At 38.1% G+C, this 14670-nt stretch overlaps 1 protein-coding gene across 5 annotated transcripts in view; it reads left to right on the top strand.

Annotated features, from left to right (window-relative positions):
- LOC113966623 (SAM domain-containing protein SAMSN-1-like) overlaps positions 1-13379 on the top strand; it is an 88091-nt gene extending 74712 nt beyond the window's left edge. For all 5 annotated transcript variants that reach the window (XM_027681540.1, XM_027681539.1, XM_027681542.1 and 2 more), the window contains 3 exons: positions 1843-2049; positions 3064-3214; positions 12155-13379. In XM_027681540.1, coding sequence (XP_027537341.1) covers positions 1843-2049; positions 3064-3214; positions 12155-12360 — 564 coding nt within the window. In that variant the 3' untranslated portion in view covers positions 12361-13379. The remainder of the gene's footprint in view (positions 1-1842; positions 2050-3063; positions 3215-12154) is intronic.
- Positions 13380-14670: the final 1291 nt, after the last annotated feature.

Below are 14670 nucleotides of genomic sequence, written 5' to 3'. Positions count from 1 at the left end.
AAAAAGAAACTGTTTGCCTTTCTGTGAAGCTTTTCTTTAAGCCTACCTTTGAACTATGAACTTTCTTTGGCCCAGACATGGCAGGGGTGTCCGGGCTGTGTGACTGAGGAAAAGGAACAACAGATGTGGGCCTAGTTGAACATTACTAAAAAAAATCTGACCCTTTTCTTCTCCTTCTATTCACAAATGCATTCAATATCATCATCCTTCTGACTACTCATGTCTGTAAATCTGGACCTCTTTAGCACCTTCATATCCAGATTATATTCACACTTCAGCACCTTTTCTTCACAGCCTCTTCTTTTTGTCAAAATCCCCATCTGTATCTCATGCAGACTCCCTCTCCTCCTCTCTGGCCTAACCTACAGCCATTGCAATGCTGGTACTTGCAGTCTTCACCATTTGCACTCCACTTCCACTGACATCTAGGGCATTTCTTTTAAAACAGTTTAACTGCAAACCAGCAAATATCTGCGGGTTCACATAGGTTCCTTTTTTAGTCACTAAGGTGGTGTATTTTAGAATTATAAACTCATACTTATGGTTTAAAACCCCCATATTTATTTCAAAAGATTTCAGTACCCTGAATCTGAACTCAAAGTGCATCTGCAGCTTGGCTTAGAGCCACTGCCTAATCCTGATCTGCATCCACATCTGAAGTTCCTGAGCCTGCATGAGTGTGTAGAACAACATGTGTGCTTATAGAGCTTTAAACAAATGTTTGTTTAGTTTCCGTTTCAAACGTGCTCACAGCTCTGAGCTCCATATTCTAGCAAAACCAGGTCACCAGAACACAGTCAATTTTGTACTTGGGTTTCTACCAAAACTAGTGTGACCACTTGACTTGCAGTTTCCTGACCAGACCAGAAAAGATTTAAAAGTTTTGTAGTTGTTAACACGTATTTTTAACAAACTGTGTTTGATTTCTGACTTTGTAACAGAATGCCAAATGAAGCTGGCGTTTGTTGGATAACTCTTCAAAGACTTTCAACATTTTTATAAGTTCTGTGATATGTGCCAAGGAGACAGGACTCAATTTTGAGGTCCTGGGAGGAAGTTGTGTGGGGTGTATGACTTAAAAGGGAGCCTTTTTGCTACGAGAATTACTCAGTGACTTTTTGACTTTTTTGCTGAGCTGAGGCTTTGATTCCCACAGTGTGGCTGTGAACACCTTTACCAAAAAGCCCTCTTGAAGTAGCTGTGTTGTCACTCTTTTTTAGCACTCATATTTCTTAGTGAGTGGACAAGTGTGAAGAACTGAAGTCTCTAGATCTGTCTGCTAAGGCCTGGCCACTATTTTCTCTGTCAATTGTGATAATAATAGTGGGAAAATTTGTCAGTCCTTTGGGAAGGACAGATAGGAAGATATTAAGGGAGTTAAATGTTCTTTATTGCCTTTGAGAAATGTAGCCAGTGTTTTTTACTGTAAAATGGGTAAATTCACCTTTCACATAGCTCAGCTATTGGTTTTTGAAGCCCCTTTAGAGGCTGGATAATAAGATTATTGTGTGAATGCTTTAGCACATATTCAGAAAATAACCTCACAGTGATACCTTGCCTTTTGCAAAATCTGTTCCCACTGTCCATGGCAAAAGTTGATGCAACCGTATGCAAGGGGAGCACAAAAATGGTGAAAGGGGCTGCTTATGACCACCTTTCCTTCACAAAGGTATGGAGATAAGGGCTAGCTCAGTTTTCTGTAATTATTTTTGTGGGAGTTTATAAAAGCAAAGGTGCTAAATCTAGGTAATTTTTAAAATGATGACTTTTGATCCAGAAAGGAAAAGCTGCAGATAACAAACCAGAGGTGTAAGCAGTGGTGTGCTTTTTTTATTGTTCTAGAAAGGAGACATTATAGATATCATCTGTAAAACCCCCATGGGCATATGGACAGGCATGCTGAACAACAAAGTAGGAAACTTCAAGTTCATTTACGTGGATATTATCTTGGAAGAAGAAGCTGCACCCAGAAAGATAAACCAGCACCGAGGAAGCAAAAGGACCAAGCCTAAAACATTGCAAGAGCTCCTGGAATGCGTCCACCTGCAGGTCAGCCAGCACATTTCCCAGCTCTTTGTGTAACATTTCATTTCTGTGTGCTCGGGTTTGGATGCCATTTACAGGCAGGAGTAGAAAGGCAGGTTTCAGCGGTTTTGATGTCAGCAAACAAGGCAGCTTTGTATCTGTCTTTTATCTGACACGAGTGGCTTACAGAACCGCATTTTACCCCCTCATCTGGTCAGGCTAAGAAACTCCACACAAAGAGGCACAGCGGTGACTTGTCAGGTCACCGTAACCTGACTGCAGTTGTGTGCTAAGTGCAGGAGGTGTGTGACTGTGGACACCCTGAGGACAGGGCTGCAGTCTGACTCCAGTGCCAAAATCTAGAATTTGCGTTTCTAATTTCTTGTGGTCTTTAGGGAGCAATAGTCTTTTTGCACTGTGCTCATGTTGCGCTTCTCTCCCTCTCTGCAACCCTAGTTCTCGACTGAGCATCAAAGCGTAATGGGGTCATGATTTACAAGTAACATTTTTAATAACGGTAATTGCTTTGCTGCTGATGCAAACACTCCTTTCCCTGGAGGATGCACAGAGTTTCATACTGAGTTGACACACAGCTCAAGGGGGACCATGTGTGACACAGCATGGCTGGGGTCTGCCCCAGCTTCTCACCCTTGCTTGTATCAAAGGGCTCCTTCTGTGCAAACACCTTTCCTCAGAGAGCCCTCCTCGATCCAGCATGAGAGACACTCATGGAATGACCCACAAAATCCAGACACTTGGCAGATTAAATAATTTTGGCAGAGCTCTGTCCTGGTCCAGTTTGCTGCTGGAATCTGTTAGAGAGTTCAGGCATAGATGCTGGGAAGGCCAGGATGACCCCCAGGCATCTCTGCCTCTGTCCTCTTTTGCTCTCCAGCTCTGGTTTTATGCCAAAGGCTAGTCAATCAGTCTGGAGAATGGAGCCCATTTCAACCTGACAAAAAAGTAAAAGTGGAATTGTGCCTGTTCCTCTACATAGAGCTTGTTTCCATGAGAGGATTTGCTTGCTTCTTTTTGTAGGAATATGCCTCAACCCTCTTGCTAAATGGCTACGAAACTCTAGAGGACTTAAAGGATCTACAGGAAAGCCACCTGATCGAATTAAATATTTCAAACCCAGAAGACAGGGCAAGATTGTTATCAGCAATTGAAAATCTACAGGATTGTGACAGTAAGTGTTTAAGCTTTGTTAAGAGTCATGTGCAAGCTGAAACATATTTAAAGAAATAGTCGTTCTCACATTGCTCTCTTAAATGATTTTTCTTTTAAATATGAAATATGGAGTCAGATGGTTTTCTTATTTGTTCAGATAGCAAGCCATACATCCCTTCTAGATATGTATATGATTACTATACTAGTAACACATGAATGATTTAAAATTTCTTATTTATAGTTCCTATGCTAGAGATTAGTAGCAACTATTGCTTAGGAACAATCCTATCTATGGTTGGGGACTGAACCCTCCCAGAGGTTAAGTGGCTTCCCAAAAGTCATAAGTCTGTGCAAGAGCAGAAAATAAAACCTCCCCAATTCTGCACTCATATCTTAACCAAAATAGAGCTTATTTTAAATAGCTGCAGTAAAGAATTTTCTTTCATTTTTTAAACAACGTTCTGCAGAAGAATATGGGTTTTCCTTCCCTCACTTCATCCCACACTTAAATCCTTATCCAAATTAGTTTCTTTTGTAGAAAGGTTTTGTTAAAAAAAAAAAATAAATATACACTAATAGCTGCTTTGCATTCTTTTCTCAAAATTAATCTAACTTATTTTTTTCCATAAGCTTCCAAAATCTGAACATATAGTGTGTGCGTATACACATGTATTGATCACCATTTTGTTTTCTTCACTTGTTCCTTTCATGGGGAGTGGAAAAGCTAGGATACAGAACAGAAAAAACTATTCTCATGATATTTTAATGATGTTTCCAGTCTGACTACCAATTTTAAATAATTTATGTCAAATTCGTAGAAACTACAGCTAAGCATCTACTTAATTAGACACTCAGCCAATACAGGAGATGTTTTCCTCTTCATTAATATTCGTGCATACTCACCCCTATGCTGAGCAGTCATTTCATCAAATGTGCACTTGCAATTGAGTAGCATCTGAAAGAAAGAGAAGGGAAAACAATGACTTCCTGGGATATTTAAGCATCAGTTATTGTCAGGCATCCACTTGTTATCTCCTCAGTCAGTAGGCAGCTTTCCAGTCTTTTTTCTGAATTTTCGGGCTTTTCGGAACCCCTTTTGTACATTCAGTCTTTCCTGTTCTTATTTGGCTTCCAGGGAAAGGTGAGGTTCTTGCAAACACATTGGAGAGGTGTTAGAAAGGGGGTTTTTTTGCCCTCCAGGTTCAAAAGTTCTTTCTGGTCTATGGCTCTGTGAGATGACAGGCTAGAAAAGGACTCTCGAAGGGCTGTCTGTGTAGAAACAGCGACTGAAATAGTGAATCCAGGAAAAAAATGGTTATATTTTGCAAGAATTGTATTGCAGGGACCTACCTGGGAATCCTCTGAAAATGTGCATACTGACTGTACATGTATTAGTGTATACTTTGTGGTTAACTAGCCTTGCTGTGCTTTCTGCACCTTTTATTGCGTATATTTTTTTCAATATTTAACACCCAAAAATAGTGAAGAAAATTGCTAGATTGTAATTTTGCAGTTTTGCATCAGTGTGAAATCCAAACTGAAACATAAGGGTTTTTAACAGACCACACGAGTGTTAAACTATTCTGTAGTGGTGAGGATATAGTTTACTATTTATGTTCCTTGAGTAACAAAAGCACAGCAAGCAGCATCAGATGTTGAACCTTTCTAGAATATAACACCAAGTCTTTTTTCTGAAGTCTTTTTTCTAATGTTCTACATACACCTGTGCAAGGACCAAACCTAACAAGTCTTTACATGTCCCACACACTGCAAATTAATAAATTTACCTTTATTACCCAAATAGGGTTCTTCCTGTAATAGAATCATGGGATTAAGTCAGTTCTCCAGGCAAAATGGTGTCCCTGATGTTATCTGTATGGTAGTCTAATAGTTCAAATTCTTGTAATGGTTCTTGAAATAATAACATTAAATCTTAGAAAGTGGCCCATGCTTTAAAATCAGTGATGACACTGTAGTCTTATTTCTAGAGAGGAAATGAGTATTTACTTCACATGCATTTTAGATAAGTATAGCAAATCTTTCCAGTACTCAAACTCAATAAAATAATTTCCCCAGAATTTATGATTAGTCACAGGGACCAGAACCACAACAACTTTATATGTCATGCCAGCTGTAAACATTCATTTAAGTCCAGTTGAGTTTCGTAAGACTCATGTATATTTTAAGGTAAGCCATGCATAAATACTTTCCCAGTTTGAATCTGTAATTGGGACTGGATCAAATCCTTGCTTTCCCTGGTTGTGAAAGGCTCATAGCACTTGTCATGTGACTAGTGGGGATGGAAGAGAATTTAACAACCTGCTCTAAAAAGGAAGATACTAAAGACTAAGCTGGGTAGAAGTTATCTGTTAAGTCTCTATAACGAAAGACGGGGTGTCAAGATGATCTTGGGGATAAGCTCAGCATGAGTCTGACGTTGTACGAATCATTTGACCTCTTTGTCCTTCTGTCAATCAGATTGGAAAATTGGGTTGAAAGAGCTGGGTGCTACTGCGAAAGTGAATTCTGCATCTGAACTGAACTTTCCTGGGTCAATATTTTTTTTTTTCCTAAATGGGCATGGCTCAGTCCAGCATAAATGATTTTTTAATTAAAATTGATTTTCTGCATTGCTTAGAAGTGAGCTGCATAATTACCCACAAATACAAGGTAATCTGTTTACTGGCCAAGAGTATTCTAATTAGAATTTCAGCACTTTTCCAGGTAAAAGTTCACTTTTATTATAAGCTTTGTGAAAAAAAGTATACTAAGGCCATAGACCATATTTACTCTTCTAAGCCCATCTTTCTCACAGAGCTTGGAAGACTTCCATGTCTCTGAATTGCATTCATACTTCCATGGAGCACGTGTTTGATTAATGGATGGAGTGTCAGGTATGGTCCAGAGTTGAAATACAAGGGTTTCTGAGTTTTTGTGCCTCTGCTATTATTCAGAACAGCCAAGCATGCTGGAACATAGCCTCATTTTACTAGATTCTACTATAATTGTAGTAAAGCAGGATTTAATATTTTTTTAAGGTGTTATCTGATCTTTTGAGATGTTCAGATGTTTTTACAGGGCTTTTAATTTCTTTTTTGCTCCTTGGCTTTTTCTTTATATTTATTGTGTATTATACTAAGTGATTTCTTCATGCCACATACTTGTGGCTATATGACTCATTTTGCAGAATAAACATTTTCCAACCAAAAGACCTGCAACAATAGTTTCCCCATTATATGCTTCTTAAAGCCATCCAAAATGGAGGATTTCTGGCAGTGAGAATTTTTTAATCTTAGTTTTGATTCGAACCTGAATGAATTTGAAATGAAAAAAATTGCCCATCGTATACCAGAAATTAAAAAGTAAGTTTTATTTAGCAAATGCTACCACATAGTGTTTTTAAGCAGATTTTGCTTCCTAGCACTGCACTATCTTCTTTCTATGTTTCCTGAGAGTCCAGACCCAAATTCATCATCTTCAAGCACTTAACGGAGCAAGGCTATCCTAGAACTGCAAGGTCTTGTAAGCTCTTCATGACCTTTCCTCCCTTCCCAGATCTCTTTTTAGATTTTCTATAAGTTGATCAGACCTATATATTTGGGACAAAATGATTGGTTTTCATGAATTCATGGCTTGTGAGGGGAAAAAAAAAGGTCTTTTTTGTGAAGTATTTCTTAATAGCTTTCCATTCTTCTCCCAGATGGCTCCTAGACAGGAGATGGATGTCTGTGCTTTTGTAGGATGCTATTTTTAAAGTGAAGCAGTTGCTGGATGGTTAATGAATAAAGTAATAAAAGAAGTTTTGAACTTTTTTTTTTCTTGACCGCTTCCCAGGACACACGTTTTTCTGTGTGCATAATAGGCTTGATTCTCTTCTCACTTAGATGATTTAAGTCAAGAGGTTCATCCCTAAAGTCCAGTGGGTTACATTAGTCTGAAGTTATTCTGAGCTAAAGAAGAATTAGACTTGATTGGATATGTGCATACAGTTCATTTTATGGAAAAAAAAAGGTGAATATGTGCAATTTGGGGGATAATATTTTATGCTTATCTCCCCAAATCCTTTCCTTAGCTTACTTTTCATATTTAAGTGCAGATCATACTCTAAATTCTTATGCCAGTTCCAGATAAGATTTGTTCTTATTTATTGTACTTGGACAGCAAAATAGTAATTAGCTAAGGACATGACTTCCAGTTCTCAGGTGCATTCCTTATGTGACAATCAAGCATCGAGAGTATTATTTTACACTGGGCAATCCCTTTAAATACGTGAGATCACACAATATCATGTCAAGGTCAAATAGCGCTCAAAGACAATCTCTCCTTCTGTACTCTGGTAGAACTCATTGGCCTGGATGTAATATTTCCAGATTTCCCAAGGAAGCTCATCCTTGCATGAGTATTAGTTTATTTCACCTTTTTTAAAGGCACATCTGTTTGCTTCCAGATTTTAGAGAAAAAAAAGAAGCTTCTCATTTCTGTTTTCACCATACACTCTCACATAAGTTCGATAACTTTTCCCTCCCAGAAAAGCTTATGCCATTGACTTCAGTGAGAGCAATTTTTTCAGTTGCATGTCTGTACATCCACAAAAGGTTTACTCCTTTTGGTGCCCAAAGTATTCCACAAACCCGTTCAGGTTTCTTTGCTTCTTTTTCAAGAATTATTGCCCTCTACTTCTTCAAAATGATCCTTTCTGAGTTTGATGCTTTGTGAGTTTTCATTTCATTTTAACACTTAACTGGTCTAACTGGTACAGGCACCACAGGTTGATACATGGCCTTCAGATATACCCAGGAGATCTAAATTCGTGCTCAAAGACACACTTTCTTCAGTGGTGCATAGTGACAGGACAATGATAATGGCCAAAAACTAAAACACAAGAAGTTCCACTTCAACACGAGAAGTTCTTCCTCGTGTTGAAGTGGAACTTCTTTCCATTAAGGGTGTCAGAGCACAGGAACTTGCCTAGGGAGGGCATGGAGTCTCTCTCTGGAGACATTCCAAACCCAGCCAGATAAACTCCTGTATAACCTGCCCTATGTGACCCTGCCTAGGCAGGGTGGTTGGACGAGGTGATATCCAGAGGGCCTTCCAACCCTAACAATTCTGTGATTCTGTTTAATTACTACATGATGCTGCTCAGCACATCACCACTGCACCTTCCAGGAAGGCAGGCCAGTGCCTCAGCCTAAAGCACTGTGCTCCTAGCCCAGTTCTCCTTCTGGACAAAACTCATCAAGGTGAACTGTCAGAAGGCACATTCATGAAGTATGGCTTGCTGCTGGGTGACCTTCTTTTTGCCCAAGAAAAAAATCCAAGCCTTCGTTCCACTCATCTGGTTTAAACTGACGTAACCGTACAGGAGCCAGTGTGACCCCTGTATGTTCTTGAACTGAATTGCCTTAAACCTAAGCTTAAAGTGCTCTCCTAATCAGCACTTTAACCTCATTAAGAAAGGGAAAAGAGCTGGTGAAGGGAAAAAGGAGTCTATCCCTGCATGTGTCATGCACATCTATGTCACTGAGTAACAAACCCTCATTTTAAAGATCTAAACAGCGGGGGAGATGAGTATGCGTCACATGTCTCTTACCAAGGCTAAAGGCCTCACATTTTTTTCAGAAGTCTGAATATAATCCTACCGTCTAAAGTAGTACTGGAATATATGTGTCAAAATGATGCATATCTTGGGCTCTTCTGGCCATATCATAGACAACAGTGACTGAAAGCTATTTATCTTATGTGAAACCGCTTGGCTGTAGAAAAATGATAGGACTCCCATGCGTTGATAAGATAGTTATTTCCGATGATTCTGCAACATCTAACAGCAGTTTAATTTTATCAATTCCTGTTTTCTGTGCATCGTAGCTTTCTTCTGATGTCCAAAAGATCAAGGCAGCAAACTTACCTTTACTTGAACATATAAGTGCTAGAGAAAGGACTTAAGTAGCACTGAATATAAGAGCAAAAAGCTTAAAAAAAGAAAAAGAAAAAAGAGCAAAAGTTGCTTTGCTTTTCTCATGAAGCGACATCTAAAACTGCATGCTGCATATATTTATAATACTCAGTATCCTGTTCAAGTGGTTTAGTACTTACTGCATAATATTTAAGGCAGCTTTAAAGAGAAAAAAAGGTGCCGAAATTTGCTTTCAGTCTTTTCTTCTTAAATATGGAGGGAGAGGGCTTATCTTCAACTTTTCCTGCTCAGAATGAAAGATAGAAAATACAATATTTTTGCTGTCTCAAAAACCCGAATATTTTGTAAGTTTTTCATGTAAGAAAAATTCTACCAGTGTTATAGGAAGTTTTACATATTTGTATGGTTTGTAAATAGAAATTTCTTATTCTCCTAACTGATCTAAATTTAAATTAAATGAAAATAAATCTTAGTTCCAGGCTTCCATCTCAGCCTTTTCCCCTGAAACACACAAGGGAGACATTGATACAAAACAAGTTTAGGATCCGTTGTTCACATAGGAACTACTCAGATTTTCTAGACAACTAGTTAAAAGGCTCTAATACACTGACTGAAACTGCATTTTCCTTTTAACCCACTAGTTACTTGATCTTCCCATCGTAAAACAAAGTGGATGGAGGTTCCTCTCTGACCTTGAAAATGTAAACAGGATTAACACTTTTTTAGGTCAGTGCTTGCCGGGGCAGCAGATGATGCTGGGGAAGCAGATAAAAGCACCAGGGAGCAGCATTAGGCTGATGAGGGGATTAGGGTGGAGGCGGGCAGGGAGCGCTGCCCACGGCCGCTCAGGAGACTCCGGGTGCTGCCCAGGACCCGCGGGGTCTGTGCCCGTGGGATGGGGCTGCGAGGAGCTAATGACACGGTTTAGACAGGGCTTTACTGGGGCATCTGCTGGTCTTTGTGCTAAACTACTTCGGTGGCTACGAATAGCAGCAGTAATGCCTTCGCTGGTGTAATGCCTTTTGTAATTCCTTCCTGACTAAAATCAGAAATCAATTGGACCCTACATGATCAAATATTTTCCCTGCAAAGAGAGATAACATTTGACATGACAAACTGTGTTCTGTAAAGTGAGAAGGAGATCAAAGAGTTACAGATATCAATTACATCTGCTGAAATGTGTAGTCTTTCACACGAGTGCAATTAACCACTAATTTATTTGGGAACAAGGTGGAACTTTTATTCCTTGGACTATATTTAAAGTAATTTTAAAAATTATTTTTAAATACATCAGGTTATGTCTATAACCTCAGGCTTAATGCAAAAATGACAAAGTTGAGACTTTGGATTCTTTTCTTCAAAAATCAGATTAGTTTTTCAACTTATTTAGGCAATTGAAAGTTAGAAAATATTAAACAGACTTAATCAGGCCAAAGAAATCTACAAGACTTCCATCAAGACCTCAAAATGTTTCTCAGTATATCACATTGGTTTGTTGAATAAGTTCATCGAAATCTCACACAATGAAAAAGGTCTCTGAAGAAACTCTCCTGCTGTTCTGTTTCACTCTAAAAGTGAAACATTTCAATTTTTCATTTCTAATTTATGATTCATTATACAATACAAGATTTAAAAAAGAAAAATCAAATATAAAGTCTTTTCCCACTTTAACCAATCTTATAATTTCCAACAATTGAAACAAGAGTCAGTATGACTTTTCTTTATGGAAATTTTAAACTTTTGGGAGCTAAACTGGATTTAGCTTTTGACACAGTATTGAATCCTTCATATATTAGGACTTCCAGTCTGCCTGAACTTGAATGGAGACAGTTTAAACATGACTCAAGATCTAAAGCTAACTATTTAACCATGGAGTAACAAATCAAGTGAAATAAGGGAACTGTCTTCACAAAAGCAAAAAGGTTCCATTTTTCTGAAGGGCTAAAAGTCTGGGGTAAAACCATCTGTTTCCTCTGAGACTTGTTCCCTATACTTTGGAAAGCCAGACACAGTTTGAAATAAAAATACAGTTAGAGAAGGGTGATAACAGCACACACATACAAAAAAAAAAGTAGAAAAGGGAAAGATTTTATATTTTATAGTTTATTTTCTTAAGAAACGTACTGTGAGTAAACATCATGTATCTCAAAGCCAGAATAGAGGAATACACAATTTAAAAATGAGATAAATTAGAGTCATGATAGACATGTATGTCCCGTCTTGTTGAGCTTTTTTTGAGAGGTCTGTTGATACTCTCACCGAGTTGCATTTTTGAGTTTCAACAGATTAGTCGTGCAGCAGCTAAACAAGGACAAATTATTTGCAAGATAATTTGCTTCTACTCAGTTTTGGAAAAGTGTTCAAAAACCATACAGCAGAAGTCAGGCATCTCAGCTTTCTCTGAGGTCTCTGTGTTTTGGAAAATAACCTTCTGGATACCTTCCTAAGCTAAGCTTAGGAAGTTTCTGTCAGCCACTCACTCCCACTGAAAAGTTCAGTGCTTTAGAAAACCTGGTTACCACATCTTTATGCTGAGCATTTCTGAAGAGCAGCGCATTTTATCTCCCTACACAGCACACAGTGCATATCAAATGTTGGGGGTTACAGTCAAAAGGCACAACATCTATAATGCAACATGTTATAAACATGAAATTGCCTGGGCAGACTCTAGAACACACAAACATAGGTGTGTATCTGCCATTTGGGGGCATGGTGACCTCACACGGCGACTGTGGGCAGCCTAAAGGACCTCAGGCTGAAGGACGAGGCCAAATTCTCCAGAATTCATCTCTGAGAAACATACCGAAGGAAAAAAACCAGCCTCAACGTCAACTCAGATGTTGTTATACTCGTGGGACCATATTTTTCAGTTTTTTGATTCTGAGGTTTCTGTTTCTGGTGGACAAAAGATATTGATCTAGTCATGTGTATGTTACCAGCTCTGTTTCTAAAGTTCAAGATCAGTCATGCTGCTACCTCAAACTCTTTCCCAAGATGCTTATTTTGACAAATTATTTTTCTTTCTTTTTCTGTTCTTTCTAGTTGAACAACAGCAAAAAAGTGAGGACGGTCAGGAGACGCAGAACTTAAACCCTTGCCCAAACTCTGACAAATCACAGTTAAATGACTGTCCAAGAGATTCTGGCTGTTACATCTCATCAGAAAATTCAGATAATGGCAAAGAAGAAGTAGACCCAGAAGCCCTGTCTGACATGGTGCAGTCAATAACAATCACTGAGTCAAACTGATTCAGTCCTGCTGCTTTTCTGGAGATTTTCAGAAAAGACAATCAGATTTGGCAGTATGATGGCACAGAAGCAGAACACAAAATATTCTCAACACCGAAAATCTACTTTTGTCTGATGTACGATGCTCTAGACTGTTTAATATGTGGACACTTGATAGCTAAATGTTAGTTGATAATAAGACTATCTCACGTTTTTCTTTTCAATGAATTGACAGACTTTTCACTGAAAAAGTTTATACATAAGTATTTATAAATATTTGTACAGCGAATTCATTTTCTATAATAATAGAGATATTTTTTAGGTAGTGGTTCATAATCTGGAAATGTTAATTTCTGGAACTGTCCAAAATGTAAATATTGTATATATTTATTTTAAAAATATATGAATTAATCACACTGTCTCTATTTTCAGCTGTGTTTTGCTGATATATGTACAGAATGTACTTTCATTGATATATCATCATAATAAAAAGTGGATACATTCATACTCTTCTTTGAAAAGTACCAAGCTAATTCTCATTACTATTAAAGCTGTTTCATACCACTCTTCTCCAAAAAGAGCTCTAAAGTAGACTATCATCTCCTGTACTTTATCTGGAAGGCATGAAAGAACTGTAGGGTGAATCTGAATCTAGTTCTCTGTGTTCCTCACCTTTTAGAAGAACACAGCCACCTGAATGGCTTATGCAGTGGCAATTCTTTTATGGTTATTTTCACCTGTTCTCATCTGTCCCAACACAGAGATTGCAAGCTTGGAGAAAAAAATAATCAGTATCAATGTTATGCTTTTATGGTAATCTTTTTGTGAAGCTGTTGCCTTTTGTGTGTGGTGTGAAGTTCGTTAATAGAGTATTTGTTTGTGTACAGAACTCGGAAGCTAACATGGTTATTGTGCATGATTGTCTTTCATATGAGATTTTATTGTCTTTTCCCAGTATATTTCACACTGGAATGCACATTTTAACTGCCTGTCTTCTTTTAGAGTACTTCCTTCAATAATAAACAGAAGCATGTGTTTAAGCCCTTTAAAAACTACTTGATTTTTAATGTGGTCATTACATTTCAAAGACTGCTCTCTTCTAAGACTAACACAGTAAATGGCAACTCCATTGAGCATTTTTAGCATGCATAATAATCTGTGTATCAAATCAATAGAGAGACTTTTCGTGCACTCATTAGTCACACAATTTTCATAATTTAAGGCATTTTGCATTTATGTTAAAAAATTTCACACATATTGCTGACAGTTTGAAAGAAAATCACCTTCAGAAGAGATGAAACACAGAAAGTTCCACCTCAAAAGGAGTATTTCTGAAGAAGCTATAAACAAATGGAAAGCTTTTCTCTCTTTCTTTTTTTTTTCCAGTGTAAATACTTTCTGTTCTTTTCATGACACCTCAACTGACTACTGCTGTCAGACTCCTAATACACAGATCTGCTTTGAAGGCTGTAGTATAAAAATTGCAATTTTAGAAAATGGCATTAACTAGGTTTCAAATATTTGGAGTAAATACACTCTGTTTAGAAAAATAAACGAGTAAGGGAGCTACTAAGATTTGGGTTTGGTTTTAACTTACTTTTTATACTGGAAACAAACATCATCATTTAGCAGCACTGACCCCATACTGCCAGGCATGGTGGGGATGGAGGATTGTGAGAGCTTGTGTCAAGCAGCTACGTTTGCTAATGCATTTCTAGCCAGTAGTGGATCATGACATGCAGTACTGACATTGCTTAATATGTCTTAACTTCTGAAATAATGTATTTGGATTGGCTTCTATCATCTCCTCATTCTAGAGGAGGACTAAAGTCAGCCTGAATTCCTCTAAGAGTGGCTTATCTTTTGGCTTTTGTGGCAGAGGCGCTTAGTCTTCAGCTTGCTTCTATCTAGACATCTGTAAAAATGCTGAGCCTGTAAATAACATGTTGAAGTGAGTTTAAGTATGATTAGGACTGTCAAGAAACAGTAAAGTTAGCTGGGTCAAGGGCTAATGACCCCAGAGACCAGAGATGTATCCTGATATAAATACTCTGAGAAAAGTTAATTTGCATAGATTTGGAAACAAAAATAGGTCTCCCTAACTAGTTACAGTGAGACAGGCAAAGCTTTCAACAGAGCAAAACACCCAACAGCTGATTTTTTTTTGCAGGAATTAAACTCTCAGTAGCTTGAGCTGATGGCAAGAGTATAAAGGTGTGAGGTTAACTAGTTGGGAATGAAGGGCATGAGCTGTGGCTTACCCACTTCTGTCTCTAATCAGTAAGGCTTTGTCCGAAGGGCTTCTTATTTAGAAAAATGTATCAACTGAAG

Source organism: Neopelma chrysocephalum, unplaced genomic scaffold (genome assembly GCF_003984885.1).
Source record: "Neopelma chrysocephalum unplaced genomic scaffold, ASM398488v2 Primary Assembly neopelma1_60, whole genome shotgun sequence".
Taxonomy (NCBI): Eukaryota; Metazoa; Chordata; class Aves; order Passeriformes; family Pipridae; genus Neopelma; species Neopelma chrysocephalum.
This window is presented reverse-complemented; position numbering and strand designations above follow the sequence as displayed.